General features: G+C 44.0%; 2 protein-coding genes across 7 annotated transcripts in view; one reads left to right on the plus strand and one right to left on the minus strand.

The window, feature by feature from the left end:
- The window catches only part of anks1b (ankyrin repeat and sterile alpha motif domain containing 1B), a 296,270-nt gene extending 280,094 nt beyond the window's left edge, over positions 1-16,176 (minus strand). For 2 of the 4 annotated variants that reach the window (XM_079494548.1, XM_079494547.1), the window contains exon 1: positions 15,937-16,176. In XM_079494548.1, the coding sequence (XP_079350674.1) occupies positions 15,937-16,070 (134 nt within the window). In that variant the 5' untranslated portion in view covers positions 16,071-16,176. The remainder of the gene's footprint in view (positions 1-15,936) is intronic. The other 2 variants (XM_079494546.1, XM_079494545.1) reach the window with 1 other exon arrangement.
- Positions 16,177-18,155: 1,979 nt separating this feature from the next.
- Positions 18,156-23,532, plus strand: LOC306916161 (uncharacterized protein). 3 transcript variants are annotated; one of them, XM_079493920.1, is made up of 9 exons: positions 18,156-18,252; positions 19,140-19,231; positions 19,863-19,975; positions 20,845-21,292; positions 21,935-22,060; positions 22,314-22,350; positions 22,509-22,567; positions 22,838-22,866; positions 22,957-23,532. In XM_079493920.1, the coding sequence occupies exons 2-9, from the start codon at positions 19,156-19,158 to the stop codon at positions 23,311-23,313; spliced, it is 1,245 nt and encodes a 414-aa protein (XP_079350046.1). In that variant the 5' UTR covers positions 18,156-18,252; positions 19,140-19,155; the 3' UTR covers positions 23,314-23,532. The 3 variants fall into 3 exon arrangements, with proteins under 3 accessions (XP_079350046.1, XP_079350044.1, XP_079350045.1); XM_079493918.1 differs by lacking the exon at positions 18,156-18,252 and adding an exon at positions 18,394-18,458; XM_079493919.1 differs by lacking the exon at positions 18,156-18,252 and adding an exon at positions 18,394-18,458 and having other exon boundaries at positions 20,845-21,286.
- Positions 23,533-24,158: the final 626 nt, after the last annotated feature.

Below are 24,158 nucleotides of genomic sequence, written 5' to 3' on the forward strand. Positions count from 1 at the left end.
AATAGAATGTCAAGGGGCGAAACTCCTGTGACAATATGAGAAGGCTTTTAAATGTTATCCAACTATCTCAGGGCGTCGACCACCCCGTTATGGTGCTGTCTCTCGACGCGGAGAAGGCGTTCGATCGCGTAGAATGGCCCTATCTGTTTGAAACGTTTGAGGAATTCGGCCTGGGTGGTAGATTTACCAAGTGGGTCAAAATTCTTTACGAGTCCCGAACGGCAGCAGTTTTGACTAATGGACTTAGGTCCGAAAACTTCTCTATTCAACGGGGTAATCCCCAAGGAGATCCGCTCAGCCCGTTGCTCTTCGCAATCGCTATTGAACCGCTTGCCGAGGCAATCAGACAGTCTGCTCTGATCTCTGGTGTTGGAATCGGTGAAAGGGAGCACAAAATCACACTCTATGCAGACGACGTGTTAATTTTTATTTCCAGACCTCATTCCTCTATTCCCTGTCTAACTCAAATGATCTCTAGGTTTGGCGCCTTTTCGGGGTACAAAATTAATTTCACTAAGTCTGAAGCCATGCCACTTGGTTCTCTAACATCTATCCCAGACCTGTCCGAACCCTTCCCTTTTAAATGGTCACCTGCTGGTTTCGTTTATTTGGGAGTGACTATAACACCTGCTTATGATACACTGTTCAAGGCCAACTTCCCTCCTCTTTTAGATATTATAAAGGCAGATTTGGAACGTTGGGCCCCCTTACCCCTCTCTTGGCTAGGTAGGATAGCTCTTATAAAAATGAATATTCTCCCCAGAATACTTTATCCATTGCAAATGATTCCTGTATTGTTGACAAACAAGGTTATCAAGGTACTAGAAGGCTGGTTAAGTACTTTCATTTGGAGTGGGAGGAAGCCTCGGCTGAAATTGGCCAAGCTGCAAATGGATAGCGCAGATGGTGGTCTAGATCTGCCCAATATAAGGCATTACCAACTGGCCGCGCACCTCAGGGTGCTTACGAATTGGCTTAAATCGGATCCTTCCTCGATTTGGCTTGATATTGAATCTTCACAGTCCAAGTGCCCTCTTTGGAATCTATTATTCATAAAGGACCTTAAGTCTATTAGGAAATGTTGTTCTAACCCCATCACGCTATGTTCAGTCAAAGCCTGGAGGTCTGTGCGTACTATTGAAGGCCGTGCTAAATTGACATCTCCCCTTACTCCAGTGGTAGGCAACCCCGACTTTATGCCGGGACACTCAGGTGTAGGCTTTAAGACCTGGCATGAGAAGGGCATTACCAAACTTGGAGACCTGTTTGATGGCCAGACCTTGATGTCTTTCACACAATTGCAGCAGCGTCATGGGTTGCTAAAATCTGAATTCTTTAGGTATTTACAAATTAGACATTTTATTACTGAGGACACTTCACTTGTAACCAATAGTTCCGCTTCACAGGTAGAACGAGCCCTCTCTTTGCAATTTTCCAAGAAACAAATTTCAATTTTCTGTGACGTATTGAATTCCTACTCATCTATATCCTCTCAGGTTACTAAGCAGTCCTGGGAAAAAGACCTGGACGTCTCTATTCATGATGAGGACTGGGCAGATATGTGGGCCTATGCGAAACAGATTTCAGTTTGTAACCGAACTAAATCCATCCAGTTCAGGATATTACATCGTATACATATAACTCCTGCTCTCAAGAATAAAATGGATGTCAGTGCGTCCCCATTTTGCTTTAAATGCAAGACAGAGATTGGTAATTATGTTCACTGTCTTTGGTCCTGTGTGAAGCTTCAGAACTATTGGTATGACATTGTATCAGAACTCTCTGTTATTTTTGGTGTCCCGATCGATTTAAACCCGTTGTGTCTTTTACTTGGTCTCCCGGATGATCATGTTATTGATGTCAAACATAAGAGGTTGTTCAACTTATTAACGTTTGCTGCTAGGAAAAATATTCTTTTGTTTTGGATCAAGGATGTTGCTCCATCAAAGAAAGCATGGCATAACATTATAATGGACTGTATTCCTTGTGAATACATTACATGCATGTTGCATTCTAAATTGGACACTTTCTACAAAATTTGGGACCCTTATTTAGATCATATTGGACCAACATTGTCTGCCACAATACTTGGAGGTTTTCCGTGCCAGCCTTAGATATCTTATATGCCAGCATTCTTCCCTAGTGTGTGCTCTGCTTTGGGGTGGGGGCTGGTCTGCCCTTTGGGTATGGGGGGGTGGTCGCCCGGGCAGGGGTCTCGATGCATTGCATCGGGGCCGCTTCTTGGGCAGTGGCCCTGCCGCCTGGAGGGGGGGGGGGGGGGGGGGGGGGGCGGTTGCCGCCTTTGAGTGGAGTATGCATGGGTCTGCTCTTATTGTAATGTTTTGTGCCTATGATAACTGTATTGTCTGCCTTTTTAACATGTATTTATATTCTGTATGGATGTATTTCCTGAATGGGAGTCTTATCAAAACTCAAGAGTAATTATGGTTCATTGTCCTTGCCATGTCTTTGTATGTTCAATCTTTTTATTTATAATGATGTTGTGCCTGAGCTGTTTTTTTTTTGTTTTTTTGTTTTTCTTTTCTTTTGTTGTTTGTTATTATGTTCTTGTTGTGTAATGTCTGTTTGTTGTCCTTAAGTTTGTTAAAAATCAATAAATATACTTTATAAAAAAAAAAAAATAGAATGTCAACGTATTTCCGTTATTTATTATAAGATGTATAAGAGTATATAGAGTTTAAACCAAATAACACCTCCGATTCGACAAAATGTATTCTAAATCCTAACCGTTTCCTGAAAAAACCTGATGTTGCTATATAGTGGTTCTCGAACGTATTCATGTCAAGGAACCACAAGATTATATGTATTTGGCTGCGGACCTCCTATAAGTCCTATTGTTCCAGCAGCGAACCCCAGAAGCAAAGATATGAAATGTTCGCTTTAAAAAGATTTTTCTAAAATAGCAGGCTAGCTCTGCAAGCTCATAGCGCGGCATGAAGTGACGGGCTGTGAGCTTGTAGATCTTCTATTTTTTTAATAGCCAAAGGCACAGTAATCAGTGTCTAAAATGACACCGATGATTTCCCGGATAGAATGGGTTAACAAGTTTGATTGATTGATTGAAAATAGACTTTTTCAGTCTCTATGTCAGGTCAGTCTCTGTACTGGTCATAACATGTCAAACAGTCCACAGAAACAGCCCAGCTTGGCTATTTTCGACAAAGAGATGTGGTGTAGAGGGGGAAAAAGGGAAGGGAATAAGTACAGACCCCTGGGGAGCCCCGGGATATAAGGTTAAATCCTGACCACCAGTATGTATACCACGTTGTGGCTTTATTCCATCTATCTCTCTTTGTCTCTCTCTCTGTTTCTCTCTCTCTCTCACACACAAACACACAGACGGATTATTGACAAACTGTCTGGCACTGTTGTCTGACACCGACATAATTCAACATGTTGTTTTTTTTGTTAATCAGACCACACACGCACGCACACACGCACACACAGATTTGTGGTATTGGAACAACATTGGGTTCTTCTCGGTCACGTCAATAAAGCTTGTTTGAATTTGATCGTGGAGGAGGAAAACAGAGAGGGGGAGAGAGAGGGGGAGGGAGAGAGATGGGTGAGGGAGCTAGAGAGGGAGAGAGAAAAAGAGAGAGGGAGGTAGAGAGAGGGGAGGGGGGTTCTGGCCAGGGGGCTCCGTGTTATCTGACCTATAATTGTTTTTGCCCTCCAGTCCACATCATCATCTCTTCCCTTCCTGCCGCCTTCCAACTGTTCTCTATAGCTTTACGTCCACACACACACACACCCACACCCACACACACACACACACACGGCCTGATTATCAGTTAGAGCTGTATTCACCCCCACTTATAGAGACACGACAGACTGAAGAGGACACGCGTACAATGGCAAACGACACAGTCGACAACACAGGAAGTCAAACAGAAGAGAGAACGACAGAAATAACAAAACAAAGAGAAGAACACACGAAAAGAGCAACGTCAATGAAACTTCACAGACAGCACACACACACAGGTGTGCTGTGCACCAGCTGTGCTGTGTTCAATGTTCCTGGATTCAGGAGGGCCTCGTCAGCATTCTCTCCCAGTTATACACATAGGATGGGGAGGGGGGGGTGTATTAGACAAGACAGACAAAGGAACCAGACTACAGCAGCCAGTCTGCTCTGAACGAAAGAAGATGCACAAAAATGATAAAAAGGAAAAGGTTACATGGAGGTTAACGTTCCAATTTCTACCTCCCCCTCGGGGTTGCCAGGTGTGTGTGTGTGTGTGTGTGTGTGTGTGTGTGTGTGTGTGTGTGTGTGTGTGTGTGTGTGTGTGTGTTCACATAGAGCCTTAGGCACAGATACACCCCTCTCCACTCATTCATTCTAATTCTAGCTTTCCTCTCCACCTGCGCCATGCGCTATAAGGATTCCTCCACTTCCACTTCCCGTCCTCTTCGCGGCAGACCCTCCTCTCCTTCCATTCCTCCTCGGCACGCCTTCTCTCTCCCCTGTGTCTGCTCGCTCCTCTCCCCTCCTTTCTCACACGTGGATCAGTGCTTCGCAAATATTTTCATATTTTCATTTCATTTCCTTTCATTTCAAGGAACCCCAAATGTTTTATGTATTTGGATGAGGATTGTGGACCCCCATTTGAGAGGCGTTTGTGCCAGGCAACTCCCATAAGAGAGGATTAAGCCGAGATCTTTCAACATTTTGTGAAAGATCACACCCGTGTGAACTGAGCAGTGCAGGCTGCTCAACAACACAGCTGGGTGGCTGCTGTTATAGTTAAGGTGCTCAGTGTGAATGGACCTTTAGGCTCTGCTCAACAGTGCCACTTTAGGTCACCCAGCGGTATTGCAGCTGTTCGTACCCCAGAGACAGACAGACAGACAGACAGACAGACAGACATAGACACGCGACCAATCATTGGAGCGGTTAGGCACTGCTCAAAAATAGCCAATCCCTTCTATAGCTATGTGGCTTAAGGATATTATGGGGTTTTTAAAATTGGAAAAAATAAAATTTACAATTAGAGGTTCAACAGAAAGGTTCTTTTCTAGCTGGCAACCATTTATTACCTACTTTGAGAATCTGAGAGTACTTCCGACAGACTAATTGAGTCAATACTATGTGTTTGTTTTTTGTTGCTTTCTCATAATGATATAATTGTCTATAAAGGAGTATATCAATTATAGAGGGTGATGATCTATAAACGCATTACATGTCACGATGCGACACGTTGTGAGCTTGTAGACTGACTACTTTCATATAGCCTCAACTAATTTGGGGATCCCCTGGAACCCCCTTAAGCACCCCTGGGTGTCCCCGGACTCTACTTTGAGAACCAGTGATGTGGCTGAACAGACTGGTGTGCAAAATGCAGCATTACAGGTTGGCATTCCGGCAGCAATTTTTTTTCCTCTGATGGCGTGCATGAAAACAGCACATGCAATAATTCATAACATGCTGTTTCCTGAGCCGTGCTACTGACTGGAATAGTATGTGAATTTGGGATTTTCAGACCAAAAAGGCGGAGAGCGGCTGCCTCCCACAGTGTGATATATTCTCTGTTTTTCCATTCCAGTTAGAGCGAGATGAATATTTGATATCTTTTCTTAAACAGGTCCATTTGTCATGTATTGCACCCTGGTCGGCAATCGCTGCAAAGGGGGAGACAGGGTCGCTTAACTAGACATTGTCCTGACGGTTAATTTTCTGGCGGTATAAAATGGACCCGTAAAATTAATTTGGAGGATTTAGCTGTGCACTTATTGAAGCTGTGGAGCAATGCCATTGGCAGGTAGTAGGACAACTTTAGTTTTTTTCAACCAAGGTTCATGTTTTAGATTGTTATTAGAGAAATTAAAAGATGAGTGTTAATTTTTTTCCATTTGCTGCTTTCTTTCGTTTTAGGGATTTTAGCTGTTTTTGATTCGAGCATGGGGCTAAATATGTATTTCTTTACACATTTTTATAGCGATTTCTTTTTTTATTATTTACTATAGTCCTACTAGACCCCAGGAAATTACATCTGGCCACAGAAGATCACAGGATCTACTGAATGTGAAGTGGGGGGAAGCCACACTGTGTGTCATATGCTCAATATGTCAGTTTGACACATTCAGTAGATCCCGTGATCTTTCGTGGCCAAATTTTATTTCTTGGGGTCTAGTAGGACTATAGTAAAGAATAAAAAAGTAAATCGCTATAAAATGTTGTAAAGAAATACATATTTAGCCCTGTGCTCGAATGCCCCCGCCCCCTGTCAAAAACAGCTAAAATCCCTAAAACGAAAGAAAGCAGCAAATGAAAAAAAATTACACTCACCTTTTACTTTCTCTAATAACCTAAAACATGAACCTTGGTTGAAAAAAAACTAAAGTTGTCCTTTAAAGGTGTACCCACTTAAAGCAGTGGTTCCCAAACTTGTTCATGTCAAGGACCCCCACTCCCCCTGCTGGACAACATTTGCATTCTGCCAGAAAGGATTGTCTGGTCTCTCTCGGGCAAAGACTCCGAACCAATTCTGGTCGGAGCGATATGCGGCTGTATGCGGCCGCTAGAGGCGGGATCAACGCGAGACTTATGACATATTGAAGCTGTGCCACAGCGCAAATGTAAACACAACCTAACAAGACTACAACACGAAATTATTATGGAGATATCAAATGTTTGTCCCGCTGCTTCCTGTTCATCGTTTCTGCTTGAGAGAGCCCAGATGCAGGCAGGAGGAGGGAACTTGTCTGGTTACCACGGACCCCCATTTAAAAACATATGCCAGGGACCCCCATAAGAGAAAACATGTACGGTTCTAGCAGTGATTCTCAACCCGTTTAATTTCAAGGACCCCCAGTTTGACATGCATTAGTCTACGGACCCCCGTTTAATGGCATTTCTCTACTGTAGCTCTGGGACCCCGATTTATATTGTAAAATCAATGTTAATTTAACTCTGAGAGTGTACAAATGGTACAGTACAAATGGTACAGTGTACCATCTGTACACTCTCAGAGTTACAGACCCATATAAGGGTCCATTTGGTTCCAAACTATCATTTAGCTGGGGACCCCCTGGAACTCCTTCAAGGACCTCTGGGGGTCCCCGGACGCCACTATTGGAACCACTGACTTAAAGGGATGCAGTTCACTCCAGAGAGTTATAAAACAATAGAGACGTCACCGAGAGGAAACACTGAAGCGGAATGGACATAGTGGCCGAAAGTAGGTAGCCTACTGCAGCTCCAGCGGGCCGCACTGGGCCATGCATATAGACATGAACGTGCCGAGCCAATACACAACAGCGGCGGTGCTCGTTCATGACTAGCTCGCACACACACGGACACAGTGCTCGTTCATGTGTTTGGGCCCACCACGTTCACGTACTGTCTGGCCTAAATGCCTCCCAGAATGCACTCTGTTCCATTCCCGGAAGGGGTGAAAACGCACCATGCGCCCACACTACCTCTGCCAACCTGGGAAGGCAGTGGACTGACCTCATGCTTCCTTCTATGCCTGAGGAGTCCAAGCTTCTTTTCACCTGACAGGGGGGTGTTTCCCCGGCCGGACGTAGCGCGTGGAAGGAACACGTTATTCCGACCAGTAGTTGGGTACCTACCCAAGGGGACACGAGGAGAACATGCAAACTCCACACAGAAAGGCCCTTTCGCCAACCCCGCCTCGGTATGGGCACTGATGACGCGGAGGAGAGAACACGCCCCCAGTGCCCACAGGAATCGAACCCAGGACTTTCTAGCTGTGAGGCGACAGCACTACAGAGTACCGACTGTGCCACCATGCCCCCACTGGGTGAGTTACTGACAGACAAACGGTCATGTTGGGCTATAGCATTGGGAACTTGTTTGGGAATTTAAACGAGTCCGGTTCCTTAACAATTCCCTCTTTACGGTTCCCGTTAACGATTCCTAGTGGGGGGTTTCAAATGGACCCTAACAGGTCTGTTAACTGGGAGTGTACAAATTATAAAGATTTACTGTACACTCTCAGAGTTGTCCTGAGAGTGTGTCCTTGGAATTAAGAGAACCACTGGTATTATAATGGTGTAGCAGACGTGAAGTCCACACACCAGCTCTGACAGTGATACGAAAACCCTTTGTCAAACAGCGAACTTGGTCGATCTACACGTCACGTCATCACCAACATCTTTGTTAATTTTTGGCAGCAGCACGGCATCCTGGGAAACGTGTCTCATTCGAGGCTTCCAGGTCATTTACTTCCTGGTTGCATCACTAAGGAATCGATTATCATCATCCAGGGAATGAAGTGAGCTCCACAACCTGGCCAGTTGCGACATGCACTGAAAACTTATCACATCCTCTCTCTCTCACTCTCTCCCTCTCTCACAAAATACATCCTTCAACCACTGACAGCCAGATGACATTCCTATCTAAACACTGGGTGACATCCTGCACTTGACAAATCACCTATCAAGCGGAAGTACGCGCACGCACACGTTTAGTATGCAGCCAGGGACCGCATGTAATTCCGACGGAGCATTAGTCCGACATGCGTCCGGAGATCTGTCACGCGCGCGCACGCACGCACGCACGCACGCACGCACGCACGCACGCACGCACGCACGCACGCACGCGCGCACGCACACACAAAAAAGTGTCTTCTAAATCCTGACAGTTTTCTAAAAAGCTATGTTTCTCTCTCAATGGTACTCAAACTATTTCATGTCAAGGACCCCAAAAATTATAAGAAATCTTGAAATGTATTTGATAAGACGTCTGTGGAGATCTGTAGCAACCAACGTGATGTCTGAAAATACGTACAGTATTAACATGAATGCAATATGTAGTTAAATTAGATAATGTGTAAGTGTAAGAACACTGAGAGTATATGGAGCCATCTATAAAATATTTCATACAGTATGGTGGGGGGCAATCCACTCCCTGCTTCATCACCCTCTCAGCTACGCTGTTCTTGGCTTAGACACATTTAAACGGAAACGGTTACGAGCCCATCAGGCTGTAGCCGTGTGTGTGTGTGTGTGTGTGTGTGTGTCTACGTCGTCCGCGTGTCTACGTCGCCCGCACCGCCACGCGTCACGACCAGCCGACTGTCCTTCAGGGAACGAACGCGCTGGGCTGGCCCCTCCCTCCCCTCAGGCCTCACAGCCAGACGACACGCACACACAACCCATCAAGCGCCAGTAAATCTCGCGCTGACAAGCGTGGCCAGGGACGTTTCTTGGAGGAGGCACATATTTTCCCAGAATTCCCCAACAATCATGCAGGCGTCGAACAACAACCTCCCTGATGACGAGTCTGTCAGCATCGCAGCCTGGGAGGCATGATGGGTAAAAAGACACTCCTTCTACGCAGCGAGGAGAGACAAAGTGATGAGGTGTGTGTGTGTGTGTGTGTGTGTGTGTGTGTGTGTGTGTGTGTGTGTGTGTGTGTGTGTGTGTGTGTGTGTGTGAGAGAGAGAGACAGAGAGGCAAACCTATTTGAGGAAGTAAACAACTTGATAGATAGAAGCTAGAGAAAGCGAGGGAGTAGAGAGAGAGATAGACACAGACTCTCTCTCTCTCTCTTGATGAGAGAGAGAGAGAGAGAGCAGCGAGAGCAGCGAGATTTGTGACCTGCTGTGACAGGAGGATGTCAAATGGAATACAAGCACCTTAAGGAATACAAATCATTGTGTGTACACCGTTTATACCCTACACTATAAAATGTACCTCGGTACATAGAAAATCTGTTATATAAACAGAGCAACTAACCTTAATTCAATTACATTTGAATACATTGCTGCTACTTTTTTTTATACTAAGTGAATGCAAAAACATTAAATTACTGCTGTCCAACTTTCAAAAGTATAAAGCTAACGTCTCCTGTATGGATGTATAACTATCTCTGACAGAAAATGCACAATCTTTTTTACCCAAATAGTGTTAATGTAACACAGCTCTTTATTTAATGCCTATTTATATCCAATATTTATTCGTAAATATATTGTTATATTTTGATTGTCTTGTTCCACTTCTGGTTTGGAAATGTAAACCTATGTTTTCTCATGCCAATAAAGCTCCTTTGAATTGAATTGACAGAGACAGAGACAGAGAGGGGGATTGACAGTGAGGCCAGGACACCAGATGGAGAGAGAGAAAATAGAAAGAGAGGAGGGGGGGTATTGAGGAAAATTAAGACAAAGAGAGAGACAGACCGAAAGAGCAAGCGATCCAAGGGGAGATATCAGTGTGTGTGTGTGTGTGTGTGTGTGTGTGTGTGTGTGTGTGTTGGCTCTGTGTCTGGACGACTTTGTTTCTTGGCAGGATGTAATAGTGGAGCTTTGGCCAAAACCCTAATGGAGATGTAGGAAGCCACTGAGTTTGATCACTCTCGCACGCACGCAGCCACGCACGCACGCACACCTTCATCAACAACGCTCAGTCAGACAGGGCTGAGGTTCGGTCTCCATTAATGAATTCAAACCTAAGCACAAAATATCACCGTTATGGAAATACATGGTACAAAGTGAGCAAGAGAGAGCTGTGTGCAGTGTGTGTGTGTGTGTGTGTGTGTGTGTGTGTGTGTGTGTGTGTTAAAGGCATTAATTGTATAGCAAATTCAGCAGGTAAAGTGACCCTTCCAGTCAATCCCATATGCACAATAAAAAGTGGAGCATATATTTTGCGAGCTGCGCATGTGTCCTTAATGTGCTTCACATTCTCCACAGTTAACCTGTGACCTATGTATTGAACACACACACACACACACACACACACACACACACACACACACACGCACACACACAAAACTAGCAAGTCATTGAGCAGGGCTGTAGTGGTTGGTATTGCACCATCAGAGCTGTTGTCAGGATGGCTGAACGTGGTTTTGAAGGCGGAGAGAGAGAGAGGGAGAGAGAGAGAGAGAGAGAGAGAGAGAGAGAGGCAGGTGCCTTCCGATTGTTGTGGTGCTCATGAACCTTCTCAAGACAAACACTGTTTTCCTGATGCTCTGTGCTCTGCTCTGCACACCAAAGCAAGCCATAAATCACTGCTCCATGCACATTACCACATGAAGACCTGAGGACCATTCTACAAATGCCTTCTAAATCCGTAGTTTGTCAAAAAACATTTCTTATATATATATATATATATATATATATATATATAATTGTCAAAGATTATATATATATATATATATATATATATATATATATATATATATATATATATTGCAGATGTACAAGCTCGTAGCGTGCGGCACAAAGTGACACACACACACACACAATATAAAATGTGTATTAAAATGTGACAGTGATTTCTTTGTAGGCCTACGTTCATTTTAAGTTATTTGTCAAAGCATGCAAAAAACACAATTAAATTGTTAAATCGCAATAATTTATGTGACGTCAGCTTAAATTTGTAATGGCGAGGAGATCGGAGAGAGAGAGAGAGAGAGAGAGAGAGAGAGCAGGGTAGAGATAGATGTGTTTGTTGGAACATCTCCCTCATCTTGAGACGCTCTCAAAAGTGTCACCTTGTCACTCCGTCCCAGACGGTGCTGTCACACACGCCAGGTGCTTCCATCATAATCTCTTGTCATCATTGCCCAGTATATTTCACCCGCTTCGAATGCTATCAACCAACAATCACCAGTATTATATGTTCTTATCTGGACCATGCAATGCAGCCAATATGGACATTTCCACATACCGCCTACCATGAGTAGGCGACTAGGAAATGCAGAAGTGAAGTTACTGCCAGTGCTGCCGAAGCGAAAACATTGTGAAACTGACTTACATGGCCGGTTAAGACTGATATGAGGTTAGGGGACTTACGTGGCCGGTTAAGACTGATATGAGGTTAGGGGACTTACGTGGCCGGTTAAGACTGATATGAGGTTAGGGGACTTACGTGGCCGGTTAAGACTGATATGAGGTTAGGGGACTTACGTGGCCGGTTAAGACTGATATGAGGTTAGGGGACTTACGTGGCCGGTTAAGACCGATATGAGGTTAGGGGACTTACGTGGCCGGTTAAGACTGATATGAGGTTAGGGGACTTACGTGGCCGGTTAAGACCGAGGTTAGGGTTAGAGACGAGTTAGGGTAAGATTTAGCCGTTACGGTTAGTAATAGTCGGACAATGCGACCAACGCCACGTCGGACCATGGCTGACAACGTTAGTATGTGGAAATGTCCATACTGGGTGCAGTGTATGCTGTTGATCAGGGCTGATGACGGAGATTAAATCATCTCCGCTATATATTTTACTGGACGATAAGAGCCTACTCAGAAATCCATCTTCATTATGATTACTGGTCAGTCAGTCCCTAGTGTACGTAAAAGCAGCTTAATGGTCAGAGACACCGCGATCGGCCTGGCATCGGCCAGGAAACATGACACATTAAACGGCAATGAGCTCATGCACTATTGATTTTCCACTGTGGCGTGTTGCATCGTCATGATGTACATTGTACATCCATGAGCTCTGTTCGATGCCAACCAATCATTATGATTCATAACAGCTTTGTCTTTGAGTGGATGAGCCTTTCCACATCCTGCGTGCGTTGATGCGAGGGTATTGCGTGCGTCCGTGCGCGTGTGCGTGCATGTGTGTGCGTCTATGCACCCATGGTCCCGTCCCACTTAGTATTTTGTAAAATTCTGACTGTTATTGAACTCGACGAAGAGTCCAAAATCTCCAAATGGAACCAAATGGATCAAAAAGTAGGAACTAAAACATTTCCCAAAAGGTAGCACATCCAAAGAATGTAATAAATGGTGGACAAAGTACTCACATTTCCATTTCTTTATTGGCACACCCCAAAAAGGAGCGCTTATGTGTTTCGGCTATGAGCCTTCATCAGAACCAAATGGACCACCTTATGGGTCCATTTGGTTCCATTTTGGACACTCTCTTTCGGAGTGCAATTAACACTTAACTGAGGATTTGACTGTGGTACAGTTCCTCTTTAAGCAGACCTCATGACTTTGGAATGCTTTGGAATGGTGCTCGGAGGCCTTCAGATGGTTAACTGCGCGTCAGTCGGTTCAGTTCCCAGACCATTCCCATAACATTAGCCTGCACTACAAACCTCTGACCTGCGACCTCTCCTGTTGTCCCACCAGTCTATACTAAATGGTGGGTTACAGACGATAACCATGTCATTATGAGGCGCGCATCGCGCAGCCTGTCACTCACACGTACACACTCTCCCTTCCGATGGAGAGACACATTGTACAGCCCACCCAAGTGCAGTGGTGGAAATAGTACTCACATTTTCTACTTAATTAAAAGTATCAATACTGCAATATAGAAATACTCTGATATAAGTATAAAGAAGTGGTTAATGTATGTTTTGTAATGATATGCAATCTACAAAGTAACTAGTAACTTAAAGTTTCCAAATAAATGTAGTGGAGTAAAAGTACAATATCTGTAGTGCCTATGAGATGTAGTGGAGTGGAATACTCAAGGAATACTCAAGGAAAGTACTAATACCTCAAAATGGTACAGTAGGTAAATGTACTTAGTTACTTCTCAACTATGCAGACGATAACCTTGTCATTATGAGGCACGCATCACGCAGCCTGTCACTCACGCGTCCGCACTCCCTTCCTTCTGACGGGGGAGACACATTGTGCAGCCCACCCAAGTGTGACAGAAGCCAAAACGCAATAAATCCAAACTATGCAATGCAAGCGTGTAAGACAGTAAACATAACTCACACGTCTCGGTTTAGATATATATACGAATATGAAAGCAACACTTAAAGGCAGGGCAACAGATCGTTTAAAATGTGGAAAGACCAGTAAGTATGTTATAATTTCACATTCTCACAAACAATAAATTAGTATGTACTAGTAGTCCTTACCCGTTCTGAATATATGAACAGCAAATGATGTTCAGTGTGGGTAATGCAATGTAATAGATCACATTACTGATAGGGGAGGAATTGTTTACAGATGGTCTAACAACAACAGGGTTTAAGGGCCGGTTCATACTCCTATTTTAGAGCCGAATAAAAGTCGGTTCGGCGCTGTAGAGCCTACAATGTGACGTCATTTGAGGTTCGGGGGGGCGGGTACCGTCCTGAAGTTGGCTCTTCGGTGCTACTGAAAATTTCTGACGAGCCGAAATCATTTCGGCACTACAGCGCCGAAACAGCGGTAAAATAGGAGTATGAATCGGCCCTAAGTCCACCCGGACGGGGAATTGCCTATATGCAAATGCTGAAGTTGTCCCATATCCGTCACATATACAGTATCTGTTGTCCTAACTATCAGATTTGAATGCCTTGCCTGGTTTGGAAATCATAAAATAATGTGTGGTTGCTGCTGGGACCATGAACAGAACATAGACAGACGTCTGGTCAGTTTAGTTACTATTAGCGGGGAGCCGAAATTTTGAGAGGACCTGTGATGTCATGATATACTTTTTATTGGTGTTTTATGTATTCATTTGGTCATTGAGGTACACAGAATGAGAGTCTGCTCTGCCGGAAACATCGTGAAAAAAAAGTTATGGTCATTTTTGTATACCACACCGGCATAGACAACCAAAAAAGGCAACATTTTCTAAATTTCATCATGCTTTAAGTAACATGTGACATTTCAAACTAGGGGGTTTTCATGATTCTGAATCCATTCCAAGCATTGGTTTTGCAGGAAAAACGGCCATAGCCGTCATGGGCAAGTGGTTGGTTGTCTATGGTGTGGTATACAAAAATGGCCATAACTTTTTTTCGCGATGTTTCCGGCAGAGCAGACCTCTCTTTCTGTGTACCTTAATGACCAAGTGGACAGATAAAACACAAATAAAAAGTATGTCATGACATCACAGGTTAATCTCTATTCCTTGAGCTTTTGGGCCTGTGGCTCCCCGGCTATATATACCTTCTGCATCCCTCAATTGTAGGATGGGTCACTTGAGGCGTTAATCCATTTAATTAAACTCTAATTAACACAATAAACTCAGTGGCCTCAAAATCACATCCCTCACTTTCCTCTGTCTGTGTGTGTGTGTGTGTGTGTGTGTGTGTGTGTGTGTGTGTGTGTGTGTGTGTGTGTGTGTGTGTGTGTGTGTGTGTGTGTGTGTGGACCAGTGGGCTCGGCTCGGAGGGGATGTGTTGTGTGAAAGCACCTTGAGGCGCACACTGCTCACCGAAAACGCCTTCTCCTTTGATCTGCCAATCACCTATAGCTCCACCTCATCCCTTCATCCTCATCCCTTCATCCTCACCACACACAAACACACACACACGAAGAAACAACAACACAGCACCTGGGCCTGGGCTGGGCAATTCACCGAAAATATATCGAAACCCACATTTAGAATAAAATAACCGACTTTATCTTGCTCATTAAGCGAATAACCGAGAAGCATTTTTTCGGGTCATCGATGCAATAAGAGCCAGATAGGCTATATATAGAGATCCCATAATACTCACCTGGAATGACACGTGTTGTTGAGAAATAGGAATGTATGTGTTTTCAGAACCAGTAGCATTGTCAACAGACAATTTACTGTCATTCATTATTATTATTGATTTCCAGAGTGGATTAGAGCAAGATAATAAATACCTATATCAGTCATAAACGCCTCGTTGCTTTGTCTGCAGAACCAACAGCAATCAGCTGTCATAACCATGGGCAACATGACTGTACACAACACATACAGCCATACACTACTGTGCAGAGAGAGAGAGAGAGAGAGAGAGAGAGAGATGCCTGAAGCATTTTTCACATTAAGTTGGTATGAAACTGTACAGTTCTTCAGACTTTGGGATCAGCCCTTGTTTTGTTATCTACATTTCTCTAAACACACACACACACACACACACACACACACACACACAGAGAGAGAGAGAGAGAGAGAGAGAGAGAGAGAGAGAGAGAGAACCGGCCGACCCAGGCGGGTCATCCCTATTATTATAGCGGCCTGTGCTACAAACAGCGCAGGCAGGCTCTGTTGTCTTCTTACCTTAGTAGGTTGGGTAGCGGTATGGATCCGGAGGCTGAGCCCAGGTGGAGTCCTCTCCTCCCGGTCAGTAGTTTCTCCACCAGCGCCACATTGCCGGTCCGGGCGGCTTCCAGCAGCTCCTGCTCCTTCCCCATGATGATGATGAGCCAAAAAAACACACGCAAGTTTCACACGATAAAAGATCCGAACGTATCCGATCGAGGAGCGTTCTTCTGGGTCGGGGATACCCCTCTCTCCCCCCCACCCCCGCCCAGCCCCACACCACCCCCACACCAGCCTCCTCCTGCGTTCACTCTGTGATGATGAGCTAGAATTAAGCCATCTGAGTGGAATGTTTCCTCATCCTCCACATCTGATCCAACAACAGCACCGTCCCGGGTCCGTCCGTCCGCCGACGCGATGCTGCTTGCAGACAGAGCGGCTCTGAAAGCCCCCTGTTCCGTTCCTTTCCGTTCAGGATCGGCCCATTTCTCCAAACAAACCGAACTGAACGGAACCGTGTCGTTCCGTGCCGTGCAAATAAAGGCTGCAGACAGAGCGACTTTCCCCGCCGTGTTAAGTGCACGGAGAGAGAGAGACACACGCAGAGATCGAGGGAGAGAGACAGAGACAGTCTAGAGAGAGATCCTCCTCGTCTGACTGACTGTTTAAAAACACAAAACAACAAAACGTCGCGTTCCCTTATAGCTTCCTTATAGCGTAGCCTAATATCTCTCGATCACTGCTTTGTTGTCCCGTATAATATGTATGGGAGTCTGTCTGGGTCCGCTTGGTTGGTTATTGTTGCCAGTGCTGCTTCTGGCTCTGGATTCTATTCCCAGTCCAAAGCAAGCAGCTCGCTTTTCTCCTTGCTCGCTCGCCACTTTTCCAGCCCGTGTGAGTGTGTGTGTGCGCGCGCGCGTGCGTGCCGTGCGTGTGTAAGTGTGTGCGCGCGTGCGTGTGTGTGTGCGCGCGTGTGTGTGGGGGCGTGGATGTCGCTGTTACACACCAACAGGAGGCAGGAAGGACTGGATGCCTTTTTGTTGAGTCCATAAAAAAGTCATAGCTGACTCCATCCATAGATAGTATGAATGAACCATGTCAATTTATGTCAATACATGTCAATACATGTCAACAAGCATACATATCTTTACATGTGTACAATGTGAAAATGATATCACTATACACGCAGTATTTTGTGAGATTTGTGTTATAGCAGGCTATGTTGTGCCTTTTTAGATGCCATTGTTATCACGCCAGTGAGTGTATTTAGATTTAAAGCCTATTTTCGCTTTGCAGACTGGATGATGGTGCATGATAGTGTCAGAGTGGGTCAGTGGGATGCGCGTACACGCGCAGAACTCATGGGAGATGTGTTTTTAATTGACAACCTGCGACACAGACACACACCCTCGCTCCACCCCCCCCCCCTCTCTCTCTCTCTCTCTCTCTCTCTCTCTCTCGTGTGTGTTCTTTAATTCCCCTGATTATATAATAAGTAAAATATGTTAATTAGAAATAAATAGAATAAATATATCATGTAGCCTATACGTGTATAACTAATTTCCAATAGAAAATAATAATAACAACAATACACGCACACTCACACACGCACACACACACACACACACACGCACACACTGGAGCCCACTCACACACACACACACACACACACACGCGCGCACCCACACGCACCCACGGGCACACACACACACACACACACACACACACAGTCACACACACACAGTCACACACACAGTCACACGCACACACACGCACACACTGGAGCCCCCCCACGCGCACACACACACACACACACACACACAGCTCAATGAAGTGTCAAGTCAGGCGTGAGCAAGTCAGCTAGTTTTCTAACTATCTTGAAAACGTTTGAGGAATTTAATTAGAACACGTACCTTTGAGTCCTCGACCAAAATAATACCATTTTAGCCGCCTATATCAGAGATATGTTGTTGGGTGGTCAGTGGTGGATGGGATGAGATGAGAGACTGCTGCGTCATCAGGGTTGCAGATCTACAAGCTCACAATGCGTCGCGATGCGACGCGTTGTGAGCTTGTAGATATTGTAGATATTAGTTTTAATATCAGTCGTGGGATCCGGTCTAGAGCCCGCCTTCCGGATCCGGTCATTTTGCACACACACATGCATGTACACAACGCTTCCGTAACCGCCTTAGAACTCCACCGGATCAGACAGAGCGACTCAATTGTCTAGTAAGTCACAACACAATTGACACAATAGGTATAACATTATTAGTTTACCGCACTTTTGCAAAGTCACCGACGACACAATCGTGTTTTTGTTGTTGTGGTCAGGTGAGTTTTCCGAGAGAAACTTAGTTTAGATAGAGTTTACTATAGGTAAACTACCTTTCACAAGTCCAATAGGCCTATTATTTGATTTAAGAAGAATGAATCATTGAAGAATCAGCATTAATTATTAATTTATTGGGCGATGGACGTGGGCTTTTTAGCTAGCTAGGCCTATAGTAGCTAGCCTACAAAGACATCATTCACGTAATGTTAGTTTGACAGTAACTTGTCTTTGACAGCTGTTTGTGTTTTTAAAAACTAAGCTATAGCCAGCAGGGCATATACATTTGTTGAGCCGATGTGACCATGGTTTATAATCAGTTCTTGAAAAATAAACATTTGTATTACAAACAAAAGAAGAAAAAAAGAGAAAATAAATCCCATAGTGACAGCATGATGGACTGTCGTTTCATGCTACTACAGCCTACTGTTGCAGTTGCATATAGCCACCTTCTTATCTAGCCTACAGATTGATTTATATCTTGGCTATATAATCTCAGAATTAATTGGTAATAGGTTGCAAGTAATTTATCAATCATTCTGATCAGCCACTGCCAGTGTAAATGCAGGACAGGTAGATCAATTGATTAGTCTCACACCTTGAATGCCTCAACAACTGTTTTAGGCTTTTTTGATTGATTGATTGATTGAAATATGTATCAACAAGTAAACACTTTGCAGAATTACAGTACATTTCAAGCACAAACTCAATACAAAGACTGTTAACTGTGAGTGGACGACCCAATAAAGCATTACACTTGTTTACAAGAGGGTTCAAAGAGAATGGCAGGAGTCTATGCATATGTTTTTAGAGTGTATGGTGTCTAGCACATTAGAAACATGACTTGCATATTTCTATAGAACTATAAAAAGCTTGCTTTGTCTTTTAGGCTGGTATCCTGCAAGATGGCTCCACAACGTAGAGGCCCACCCCGCAAAGGAGACACGCCTATGAAGGCCGGCAAGGCCTGGAAAACTGGCAGTAAGAAATGCACACCCACACCACACATGCAATAATGGATTCTGAATTGTGTTTTTGGCATTGATTCGGACATATAAACTGAATGTCAAGGCATATGATAAATAACTTAAATATACAGATAAATTGTACCAATAATCAAAATGCTTTATGTACTATGGCCAGAACAGACAAAATAATTGACTAGTACAAATAATTACGATTATGTAATAATTTTGACGGGCCTAAACTAAAGGCTCATTCATAGTCTGGATTTTCGGTGGTGAGGAGACCACCGAACTACAACATGACGTCACGAGCCGCGATGAAGAGCAAACCACCGCCCCAGCCCTTCTCTCTGTTTTTACTCACCACCGCTCAACGTTATTTCAGCTCCGGTGGTCACCTCACCACCGAAAATCCAGACTATGTATAATAACAGTATAATATATTCTGTCTGTCACACTGTCCAAAAATGTGTCCTCCAATTTGTCTCCCCAAGGGTGCTGCAGCTCAACTATGCAAACATTGGTTACCATGTTTCGAAACTGTGTTTAATTGAAAAGAAATGGGACATGTGACAAAATGCAGAGGAGACACTTCAGCATTTAGGTTTAAATATATTGTACTGAGGTGTTCTTTTACAACTCTTCAGAGAACAGGAGGATTCTGCCTAAGGGTGGCCCACGCTTTGAGCCAGTGGCAGAGGAATCAGCGCTAGGTGGGACAGGCATCCTCCGCACTCACTCTCGGCACTCCAGAATTCAGGTTAGTATTGTGTCGACGAGGTCTTTTTTGGTAATAATTACAAAACAGTATAGTATTATTCATCATAACTAAGCACCAAACCACTGCACATCCTTGTGTGAGGAGGTTAAAGGAATAGTGAATTCTATCATTATTGATTCGCCCCCTCTTGAAAGACAGTGTGACAGCAGGCTTTCTCCTTTAAAATCCAGACCAAAACACATGTACCCCATGAATCAGCCTATAATCCTGTCCCAACATACATGTACGTACATGTTGGCCTTGAATTGTTTCTCCATTTCCCCCACTCCTTCCACAGTAAAATGCAGCTAGAATGGTAGAAAGCTAGTTGTCTTCATTCTAATGTGGATATGTTAGTAGCTCCAAACCTTTTTTTTATCTCCCACAAATCGTCTATTAATAGTGTCCTGGTACTCGCACACCGTTTGTCAGCCTCGAGCTACCCAGAGGAGAGTTCTCAACTTGCCTGAAAATGAAGGCCCTGCCCGGCCCTGGGTTCTGTATGAACGGAAGCTTGGGGGTGACAAACGGTGCATGCATGAGTACCAGGACCTGGATTTCTAGGGTTAGAATTTTCTGGATTTCTTTGCCTGGACCAGAGGCAGATTCTACACATTCTTTCTAAATCAGTAGCTTCCACACTTTCAAGATTAAAAAAAAAAGTCAAAAATAGCAGATGTACAAGCTCGCCACGTGGCACGAAGTGACACACTGCGAGCTTGTACATCTGCTATTTTTGAATAGCCAAAGAAAAATTCTGAAATGGCACAGATTCTTTCCCGGTTTTAAATTGGGTTAAACAATTTGTATTGGTTTTCTTCAGTCCTAATCTGTAGCAATGCATGTCGCACTTATATTCTAATACACAGACCAGAAGGAGCATCCATCATGGCAAGCAGAAGGTACAATTCATGAGCCCTCTGGTGGCTGTCCGATTCATGAGCCCTGTGGTGGCTGAACAAATGAGAAGGAGAACACTGACCAACCAGAATGCTGGAGACCCGGTCCGACTGTGTGAGCCAGCCAACCAGGCGATGGCTATCCCAGGGACGAGCACACAGATGGTTCTTGACAAACGCGAGCCACCACCGGAAGGGGACCTGCCAGTGCCGAGGTGTCCGGATGTGGTCCAGGAGCAAACCGGTTATACCAGCTCCGCCTCCAATGACTCGTCCGATAGCCTGGACTCGTCCGATAGCTTGGACTCGTCCGATAGCCTGGACTCGTCTGATAGCCAGGACTCATCCGACAGCCTGGCTTCTTCCGACACATTGCCCTCCCCTGAGATCCTTCTCCAAGATAGTGATGGTGGTGGGTGTATGTTGTGTAATGTGGCAGTGTGCAGTTTATTCTAAAACATATGTGGATTGATAACTTTCTCTTCCGTGTTTGGTGTACATATAGTTAGACAAGACAGTCAGCCAAACAGGATGTATGTCTGGATGTAGCGTCCAAAGAACTCCTGTGTTTTATTGTCACACTTGCATATCATCAAGTAATGGAGTAAAACTATGAAAAAGAAAGAAAATGACAGGATGTAACAAGCTTATCAAACAAGCAAGCAGGTGCACACTGAGCTAATCTACACAGAGAAAATCCTACCATAGCAGATGTAAAAAATAAATCAATTGTGCATGAAATACACACTAGACGTTGCATACCAAATCAGAAAATACAGTATCCTGACATCTGAAATAGAAAAGTTCCCACTTACGGATAATGCTGTCGATGGCTCAACAAGAGATGGTGAAATGAGGGATTTCAGAGCACACACATTAAGAGCACATAGAGTTCTCCTGATCAGGGCAATACACAGTACGCCTGTTCTATAAAATAGGGCAGAACACAATGTTGTTTGAATTTGACATAGCTATTCTATTTATGGTGTCATTCTATTGTCTTCTGACATATCTCTCTTTCCCTCTGGCTTTGTCGTCTCCTCTCTCTGTTCTCTCGCAGGCGAATCAGTGACACTTGTGTCACCTCAGTTCATCGCAGGCTTCGCTGTGATGAACTCCACCTTGAACTCGAGTGGCGCTGAACACCTGTACATGCAACCGCCCCCCAGCGTATCTACCATCCTTGGTATGAGTTATTTCTGTTTGTTTCAAAGAATAAATAGCAATGACATTAATCAGACAGGCTGCAGAACAGACAGCAGACAGTCATTATTGTGTTGAATGACTTGGAATACATTTGAAATTGATAAAATGCGTAATTTGCATATTTGCTTTAGTTTATTTTTCACGGTTATGTGGGTTTAATCAAACCATAAACTCTGAAGTGAAGATGTTTTCCAGTCTGCATTTTGACAAGAACTATACTACCCTGTTTGCAGGTTCCCCCACCGTTCCTGCTGAAAAGCATGAGAAACGGTAGGCTAACTATCCAATCATCATAATACAACCACAAGTATTGTAGCCACCTGTGAGCTTCTAGCTAGCTAATTGTGCTTTTTGAACATTTTTACCTATAGCCTAATGGCAAAATGGGGACGCCAGGTTGAAGTGTTTAACTGTGTTTTTCTGTACAGTAGTTTCGTTGGAGGTACTGAAGACCAGCATGAAAAATGCAGTGGATTACTTAAAGCAGGTAAACAGTTTTATTATTTATTTTGCATCCTTGATCCACAAGGAAATGTGTTTTATAATTTTAAGATTTTTTTCCCAATTCACTTGTATTCCTTTAGATTAAATACTAATGCAAATTAAGATTTTCATAAAATAGATTGATTTTTTATGTTAAGCGTGTCTTGGGGTCCAGTCTGCATCATACTCACATCACCCAAATGATAATCAGAAATGGTGTATTGTTAAAGGATCTAAATGATACATTTGACTAATTATTGTCTTTTGTATCTAGACAAATCCTTGAAGATTAAAATGCCAAAGGTAAGTACATACCTGGTGCATATTAATGTAGTAAAAAGTCTTACTGTACACTCGGAGGGTTATATTAATCAAATGCATGTTCTGTCACAGCTCAACTTGAAGCCCATCAAGATCAAGTATAAGAAAGTAGGCGTCCCGAAATTACCCCCGGAGCCAGCCAGGACACACCCGGCCCCGGAGCCAGGTGAAACATGCCCGCACACAGAGCCTGCCAAAAAATGCCCGATCCCAGGGCCTGCCAAAAAACGCCCGCAGCAAGAGCCTGCCAAAAAATGCCCGATCCAAGAGCCTGCCAAAAAACACCCAGAACCAGCCCAAACACTGCCGCTTGGGCCACTATTGTTTGACATGACTGATGAGAGACTGGAAGAGTTCTTTCGGAAGGAGACAGAGAGAATGGCCGCACGCCAAATTCCTCCTGCATTTCTCATGAAAGGTCCCTACTAAATTTCAGCTGTTGCATTCGGAGAGAAATTTTAAATTGTGTTTTTATTTATTTTATTTTTTTGTTTTAGTATTTTGTTAAATTATTAGACGTATTATCTCAATGTTATTTCCTGAATGAATGTTAATGTGTTATTGTGTCAATGTGCAACTGTTATTTAACTGAGATTACAGAAAATGCTTGTTTTGTGATCTTTTGTTACAATATAAGTGTTAAATAGCTCTATTATTCTGATTGTACTCATTGCATTAGTGTTCAGTAACGGGATGAGTGTCCATGTCTCTCCAGCTCTTTAGTAAACAGAATGCATTTTCAGGTAGGTATACCAATTTGATCCATCAGAAGCAGGAATTTGCAAAAGAAGATAAACAAGTCAATTTGTAGTGATGACACAGAAATGAGTTAGACGAAATTGCAACTGGAACTCTAAAATCAAACCTATAAATTGGTACTCTCTTGATTGGCAGAAATTTGGCAACCCACCGTAAACCTGGAACTGCAGACCCTGTGCACGTTGTTCTGCTTCCATTGTATAATTTCGGCCGATGCCATTTTTTTTTTACATTGATCTTCGTCGTAAGACTCGTGACCTTGACCTTTGCGACCCAAAGGTTGAACCACTGGGAACTCTAGCATCCCTATTGTAGGGTGAGCGTTAGATGACCAAGTATAGAGGGTATGGTTAGTCATTTGTTTGGGGCAGCCGGCCAATCCATTCCCATGACGTTTAATGTAGATCCATCTGTCCAGTATCTTGCCAACAGAAATGGCCAGAACACCTCCCTGCCACACGCAATGGTGCTAGAATTTAAAGCACTATTCTATGATTCCAGCTAAATGTGTTCCA

Source organism: Electrona antarctica, assembly GCF_951216825.1.
Source record: "Electrona antarctica genome assembly, chromosome: 23".
Classification (NCBI taxonomy): domain Eukaryota; kingdom Metazoa; phylum Chordata; class Actinopteri; order Myctophiformes; family Myctophidae; genus Electrona; species Electrona antarctica.

Bases quoted from the DNA above. Each gene is read 5' to 3' on its own strand.
- LOC306916161 (XM_079493918.1), top strand. The intron at 19,976-20,844 runs GTTAGTATTGTG...TCTAATACACAG, and splicing joins CTCGGCACTCCAGAATTCAG to ACCAGAAGGAGCATCCATCA. The intron at 22,867-22,956 runs GTAAGTACATAC...GTTCTGTCACAG, and splicing joins TGAAGATTAAAATGCCAAAG to CTCAACTTGAAGCCCATCAA.